The sequence below is a fragment of the Lipotes vexillifer genome, unplaced genomic scaffold, assembly GCF_000442215.2.
Source record: "Lipotes vexillifer unplaced genomic scaffold, Lipotes_vexillifer_v1.1 scaffold732, whole genome shotgun sequence".
Taxonomy (NCBI): Eukaryota; Metazoa; Chordata; class Mammalia; order Artiodactyla; family Lipotidae; genus Lipotes; species Lipotes vexillifer.
In genome coordinates this window covers 2,343,602-2,351,922 of record NW_006792596.1, presented here as the reverse complement: position 1 = coordinate 2,351,922, position 8,321 = coordinate 2,343,602, and the positions used below count along the sequence as shown (strand labels likewise).

Sequence of the window (8,321 nt, the reverse complement as noted above, 5' to 3'; positions counted from 1 at the left end):
TATATACACTACCAAATGTAAAATAGATAGCTAGTGGGAAGCAGCTGCATACCCCAGGGAGATCAGCTCAGTGCTTTATGACCACCTAGAGGAGTGGGATAAGGAGGGTGGGAGGGAGACGCAAGCGAGGGGATATAGGGATATACGTATGCATATAGCTCATTCACTTTGTTATACAGCAGAAACTAACACACCACTGTAAAGCAACTATACTCCAATAGAGATGTTAAAAAAAAAACAAAACAGTACTTCTTATGTAGTTTTTGGTACTCAATTTATTATTGTTCTAAAATATCACCAGAGAAGCTGTCTTCATGTAACAGTTTCTTTGTTGTATGTGATACAATAAGAAGCCTGAGAAAACCAAACTGAAAAAAATATAAAAAACAGAGTAAGGAAATTTTAGAACTCTGAGAAGTTTCAGATCAAGACAATTTTGTGTCTGAAATTCAATCTTGAACATATGCATCCCTTAATATCCAAAAGAATCCCCTTTTATACACTGTCCTTTTTTTCTCTCATCTTTTCTCACCTTTCTTCTCCCATCATCCTTCAAATGAAAACATCACTATAAAACAATTCTCAGTTTCCCTCTGCCCCTAAACTCTAAGGTAGCACCGGATTTTTCTCTGAAATATTACTCTCTGGACATCTGAGAAATGTATAAAGCAAAATGATGCTTTTCAATCACTGTAACTAAAGTAAATAAAGTGCATAGAACCAAGGAGGCATACTTGTAAGACACTTAACAAAGACCCAGAAAAACCGAGTTCAAATTCCCAGTTTGTGACTTCCACATGTGTGACCTTGGACAAGTCAGTTTTCCTCTCTATTTCTCAGTACTCTCATTTGTAGAAATGTGATCATAATAATTTCACTAGCTTTCTTTGTTTGAGAAAAGTTGAATTTTAATATGTATCTCTAAGTATTACATAAAATTTGAGTGATATAAAAATGGGAACTGTAATTTAATCATACTATTGATAATTGTAATCAAAACCAGGGAAGCACTATAGTGGGCCAAAGTTAAGGCAAGTCAGAAGTGAACTCATGATCTCTCAGGCTCATTATCATCAAATAAGTTGAATGACAATACACATAGCAAAAGATGCTATTTTGCAGACATCTCATCCAGTTCTTTGTGCAATCAACATTCATGTGCCAGACAGCCTTCTAAATGCTAAATAAGCAAAAGATATGAACACAGCTCAGTCCACAAGCAACTTACAGTCTAATGGAAGAGTTCAACAGGTAATCTGCTAACTACTGTGAAATTCAGTGATGCTATTATGGATGTCTGGCAGGCACAACTAGAACACCAAAGAGCAGCCTCAAACCCAGTCTGGGGGGAGAAAAGACTCCTTGAAAGAGATGGCTCCTAGCTTGCAAGGAGAAGTGGACAGAGCAGTCAAGCAAATTCCAAGAAGGAGTGAGAGTTCAAGGCATAACCAGACACCTGCAGGTTTCAACATGGTTGGAAAGGAGAAAGGATGAGAAAAGCAAGAAGACAGGCCCAGAAAGTTTAGCAGGAGTCAAATCAGAAAGAGCATTTTGAGTGCTGGCCTTGTTCTCCGATTTTCTGTGTTGTTTTTTTTTTGCAGACGCCACCCTGCTCTCATCAGCCTCTGGCGTGCCATCTCCTTGAATCCTAACACCATGCCTTCAATTAAGTTGCAGAGTTGTGACGGACAGATATTTGAAGTTGATGTTGAAATTGCAAAACAATCTGTGACTATTAAGACCACGTTGGAAGATTTAGGAATGGATGATGAAGGAGATGATGATCCAGTCCCCTTGCCAAATGTTAATGCAGCAATATTAAAAAAGGTCATTCAGTGGTGCACCCACCACAAGGATGATCCTCCTCCTCCTGAGGATGATGAGAACAAAGAAAAGTGAACAGATGATATCCCTGTTTGGGATCAAGAATTCCTGAAAGTTGACCAAGGAACACTTTTTGAGCTTATACTGGCAGCAAACTACTTAGACCTCAAAGGTCTGCTTGATGTTACCTGCAAGACTGTTGCCAATATGATCAAGGGGAAAACTCCTGAGGAGATTCGAAAGACATTCAATATCAAAAATGATTTTACTGAAGAAGGTACGCAAAGAGAACCAGTGGTGTGAGGAGAAGTGAAATTTGGTGTCTGATGCTGTAACACTGTAAGGATTGTTCCAAATATTAGTTGCACTGCTTTGTTCATAATTGTTAATATTAGAAAAACAGTCCATAAATGCAGCAGCAAATCAGTTGTATTAGCAGAACGTTGTCCTCGTTGCATGTGTAGTTTCAGTACAGATTCCAAACTTATGACTCAGTTTCTTCTAGTATGATCAAAAGTTCTTTATTCTTTGCTCTGAATAAAATTGAACTGTGGGTTCTCTATAGAAAGTGGCATTTTGGGCTTTCCCTCTTTTTGTAAAGCAACTTATGCCTAGTTTATTGTTCAGTTAACTTTAGTGACTTTTAAAAGTTGGCATTGTAAATAAAACAACTTGCAAAAAATTTTCTGAAATAGAATTAACAACTTATTATCTTTATTCATGAGTTGGAAACTGGAAAAAGGCTAATTGAGGTAAATGTTATCAGAGTGGGGTTATCAGAATGTCTTCCAGCTTCCTGGAGTCCACTGGTATTGATTAACCTGTATGTAGCTGGGCTCCCTTAATTGGATCTGAGGACTTATTTTTGCATTTTTAATCCTCTCAGCTTTGAATATGTTGGCTAGAGGCTCATTTACTACTCAGTTTGTGATTTGGGAGGAAACAGAATTAGACAGTCTGCTGGCTTTTCTATTAAAAGAGACACTTAACCCATGTGGTGTGTCATCTTTTTATAATCAGTAATCCGAAAACTCCTGAGGAGATTCGAAAGACATTCAATATCAAAAATGATTTTACTGAAGAAGGTACGCAAAGAGAACCAGTGGTGTGAGGAGAAGTGAAATTTGGTGTCTGATGCTGTAACACTGTAAGGATTGTTCCAAATATTAGTTGCACTGCTTTGTTCATAATTGTTAATATTAGAAAAACAGTCCATAAATGCAGCAGCAAATCAGTTGTATTAGCAGAACGTTGTCCTCGTTGCATGTGTAGTTTCAGTACAGATTCCAAACTTATGACTCAGTTTCTTCTAGTATGATCAAAAGTTCTTTATTCTTTGCTCTGAATAAAATTGAACTGTGGGTTCTCTATAGAAAGTGGCATTTTGGGCTTTCCCTCTTTTTGTAAAGCAACTTATGCCTAGTTTATTGTTCAGTTAACTTTAGTGACTTTTAAAAGTTGGCATTGTAAATAAAACAACTTGCAAAAAATTTTCTGAAATAGAATTAACAACTTATTATCTTTATTCATGAGTTGGAAACTGGAAAAAGGCTAATTGAGGTAAATGTTATCAGAGTGGGGTTATCAGAATGTCTTCCAGCTTCCTGGAGTCCACTGGTATTGATTAACCTGTATGTAGCTGGGCTCCCTTAATTGGATCTGAGGACTTATTTTTGCATTTTTAATCCTCTCAGCTTTGAATATGTTGGCTAGAGGCTCATTTACTACTCAGTTTGTGATTTGGGAGGAAACAGAATTAGACAGTCTGCTGGCTTTTCTATTAAAAGAGACACTTAACCCATGTGGTGTGTCATCTTTTTATAATCAGTAATCCTATGTGGGGAAAACCATAAACACTACTTGCATGTAAAAAATAATTTAACCTTTAATGTTAAAACGTATGGCGTTACCCAGAAAGCATCATTCACGAATGCAAGATACTTTCAACAAAAAGTAAGTTACGTAAAAAATAAAAATAAAAAAAAAAATAAAGAGCATTTTGTGTCATATTAAAACTTCGAGATTTTATTCTTGGAAGTAATAGGGAGTTGTTAAATAATTCTAAGAAGGGGTAAGACATAATAAGATTTTAGAAAGATGTGGCAACACTGTGGAACACTAGAGGACCATACCCTATATGGAGACTTAATGCAGTGATGAAGGAAGAGACATGAGAAACTGATGCCGGGAATATGGTATTTAGGATAGAAAAAAGAGAGAGAGAGAAATTGGAGAGAGATTTATGAGCAAGGAACACCCATATTTGGCAATGGTTCAACATGGGAGAGAAGCAAAGAAAAGATTCAAGGGTGATTCCCACAAAGCTGCTTTACTAACTTAATCAGTGCTTTGCTAATCATGGCACCCTCCATGGACCACAAGACACAGGAGGAAGAATGGGATTGTTAGAGGGAGGGGTGGTGGGGGTGGAGATCCTGGTTAAGAAGGACAGGAGATGATAAGGTTCAGTTTGGAATACCTTCAACTTGTATTGGACATATGAACACAAATTCCTAAAAGGCAAGTCTAGAGCTCAAGAGGAAAATGTGGATTTAAGATACAGATTCAGAAGTTGTCACAATAAAAATGGTAGAATAAATTATGGTAATAGATATAGTAGCACATAGAATGAGAAGGGGAAAGGGCTAGGGACATTAAGATAGAGTAAATCAGACAAAAGTAGAAGAAAATATGATGGGTGTTGTCAGCAAGACAAAATCTGAGACAATCTAAATATCATATTTATTGTATATTACATTCTCGTCAGCTCAATGAAAATTTATATTAAAGGGTTTTAACTGAATTATAGAGACCTCAATAAAATTATACTGCCAGCAGCCAAAGTTCAGCATGATCTATAAAAAGAACACTAGAATGAGGGTCTCAGGCACCTACAAATTAGAACTATCTCTGCCACTAACTCTTTAATAGAGAGCTAGTTTCCTAAACTTCCTGAGTTTTAAGTTCTCAATATTCAAAGTAAGGAAATTCAACCATCTAAGTTCCCTTTCAACTGCAAAAATCGGTGATTCTACTATGCTATGTTATGCTTTCTCCTTAATGCTCAATCCCTTGTCCCATCAACTGTATAATCATTCAATGCTTTCTTCATTCATTCCCTCTTTATAAGAAATATTTATTGAGGACCTGTCATGTGCCTGGCATTCTTTAAAGTACACAGGACAAAGCAATAAACAAAACAGCCAAAGTTCTTGCTCTCATGAACTAGTGGGGAGGAGAGATAATAAAGAAAAATAATATATGCAGGTGAGGAAAGGTACTTTGAAGAAAAATAAAGTTTGGAAAGTAAAAGGGACCAGATTTTATAGAGAGTTGGCAGGAAGAGCTTTCTGATAATAGCATATTTGAACAAAGATCTGAAGTAAAGGAAAAAGTAAGCCATGCTTTTGTGGGAGAAGACAATTCTAGGCAGAGAAAAGAAAGTCCCTGCTGCTGAGGCGTGCTTGGTCTCCTCAGAGAGTCACAAGAGATCTGATGTGGCTCGGGCAGGTGAAGAACACAGGAGCTTAGAGAGTTTGGATAAGTAATAGGAGGCCAGAAACACACTCAGAGATGTCAAAGAGGCAGTTAAATATATGATTATGGACTAAGAATATATATATGTTATGGATTGAATGTTTGTGTATCCCCAAAATTCATATATTAAAGCCCAAACCCTCAGTGTGGAGGTATTAGGAGACAGGGACTTTGGGAGGTAATTAAGTTTAGATGAGGTCATAAGGGTGGGGTCACCAGGATGATATTAGTGTCCTTACAAAAGGAAGAAAAGAGACCAGAACTCTCTCTCATCCATTTGAGGACACAGCAAGAAGGCAGTCATCTATGAGCCAGGAAGAGGGCTCTCATTAGAAACCAAATCTGCTGGCACCTTGATCTTGGACTTCCCAAACTCCAGAACTGTGAGACATAAATGTGTATTGTTTAAGCCACCCATTCTATGGTATTTTGTTATAGCAGCCCAAGCAGACTAAGACAGGAGCCATGAATCTGAATAAGGCATTTAGGGGATGAGTATTTCTAGAAAAGACAAGAGGTCCAAAGACACAGCCTGAAGTGCTCTCACTAATTATGGCTGGGGAGAGGATGACCCGCACAGGAGACTGAGTAGGAGAAGCCAGTCAGGGCAAAGGAGAATGAGAAAGAGCTGAAACCCAGAAACCTAGTGCTGAGAGTGTTCTAAGAAAAAAAGGATGATCAATTATGGAAAGTGTAACTGGTAGATCACATATAGTGAGGATGCTATTTAGCAGTTAGGAGTCACCTTCACAAGAGCTCTCTCAGTGGTGTGGTATTGACAGAAAGTTGATCTAAATGTGAGAGAAATGAAATGGAGGCAGTGAGAAGACACAATACTTTCTATGAGTAAGGGTTTTGCTATCAATGGGAACAGACGTGATGCAGTGGCTTGAGAAGGATGTAGAGAACAAGGTTTTTCTTCATGGAAGATACTATATTTGTATGCTATTGATAAAGGTCCAGTGCAGAGAGGAATATTGATGATACAGAGAAATAAATCACTTTTGGACCAAAACCTTTGACAAGAGAGGGTGAGATCCAGTGCCCAAGATAGGATGGAGCCTCAGATAGTCCATCGATTGTGAAAGAAGGGAATGCACAGTATATGGATGCAGGTAATTTGGAGTATTCTGCAAGGGCACATGTGGAAGTTCTCTTCTAGGACTTCTATTTCCTCAGGGGGATAAGAAGCAAGGTCACAGTAGGATTCTCGAGCAGTACTGAAAGTTCCCCTGTGGTCTGTGGTCATGAAGTGGAGCCAGTCATTATGGTTGTGTGTTTTTCTCCAGCTCCATTCAGCTACTTGAATGCAGCCACAGAGTGTGGTGAGATTAGTCCACGTGTTGAGCACCCACTATATTAAAGACTTGGGACTAGGGATAAAAAGTGATTAGAGCTTCATGACATTCACAATCTTTTGGAAATTGAGGAGAAAATACATAAGCTAAAAAGTCAGTACAAAATATAGAATAATAACAAGTCAGAGAATATACAGACGGAGAAGGTAACTGCATTCATGGCTGGGCAGGATCAGAGAGGACTTCCTGGAGAAGGCTGCTAATATCCTCCGTCTCTGACTCATGCACCAGGTGACTCACACCTTCTCAGGTCTCATAAGTAGCTGAGAGGATGGTTTGGGCATGGTAGTGACCTGTCATAGAGGCTATGATCCCAGTTCAACGAACAAAGATTGCTGAGTGAATTACTCTCTTTCACACATCCTAAGATAAAAGGAAGTGAAGCAACATAAATCTGCAAATGTCTCTTCATTTACACTGACTGTCAGTCAGAGAGAGGGAGAAATAAGAGGTCTGTCATTTCCCAGATGTGGTAGATCCTGTTTAGGTAGGTAGGTAAGTAGGTATGAATAAATACATACATAAATACATATATACCTACATACCATTTTCTTTGTTCCCTCCTTCAACTCTACTCGGGTTTCCACTAAGATTGCTGCCTGCTGTATTTAGAGTGGGCTGGTACATCCCCCTTTGTGGACTGCCACATCATTACAGTGTGAGGAGTGTTTTGGTGTCCATGCTACCTTATTTTGAGTCTGTGAATTCTTTTGTCCAAAAACCTTGATGTTATTTGCTTCCCTGCAAGAAGTGCAAATATTATGTTTTGGTGACCTAGATTCTCCAAGGAACCAGAATATTTGCTTCCCATGATATCTTATTGACACTATTTGATGTTCAATGACTTGTTTTTCCATTGCTCCCATACTCTCAAATTTGTTTTTATTGCAAGCATGTTTTTTTATTCAGATATTAAAGACTATTTCTAAAATACCATTTATACTTGAGTGTACAAACTTATGTGGTTTTACTCCTCATCATTATGATTCCTACAAAAGTAACATCCAACATGTGTTTTGAAAGAAGAATAAAGATTTTCCTGGAAGATAACTGAGAATGGAATTTCCAGGCAAAAGATCAGCAAGTACAGACACAGTAGAGTAAGACAGGAAGCAAATCCCATGTGCAAAGATACCATTTTCCTCAAGATACATGTAGCAAGAAAGGAGGCTCTGGCCCCAGCTCCAGAGGGGAGGTGTGTTTTCTGACTGGTCCAATCCATTTGTGATGATTCCATTTTCCTTGCCAGCAATGAATTAGGCATAAATATGTGAAGTAATTCTATGGCCAATGATACATAGAAAGTCTGGAGAGACACACTGAAATAGCAGTATGTCTTCAGTATGTCTTCTTCTGGACATTGTCATGTTTTCACATTTCCATGGAACTGTCACAGTTATCTTGCAAACAGAAGGGGCATTAGCCAAAAACAAGTCAATATGCTGAGGAATGGAGAGTAAAACTTTGACAAGAATTCAAGTTTTGGATAATGTCATTATTGCGTGGCTGAATCAACCAACCCAGAAGCTGCTGTCTCTTGGGACATTTTTTCCTATGATTTATTATGTCTAATTCTTAGAAGGGAAAGAAGGAAGAGAGGAG

The 8,321-nt window shown here is 38.2% G+C and overlaps 1 protein-coding gene across 1 annotated transcript; it reads left to right on the top strand.

Annotated features, from left to right (window-relative positions):
* Positions 1–1,656: 1,656 nt before the first annotated feature.
* On the top strand, positions 1,657–2,945 carry LOC103075212 (S-phase kinase-associated protein 1-like). Its single transcript, XM_082931369.1, is given in 2 exon segments — positions 1,657–2,118; positions 2,907–2,945. Coding segments are annotated over 2 exon segments (501 nt in total).
* Positions 2,946–8,321: the final 5,376 nt, after the last annotated feature.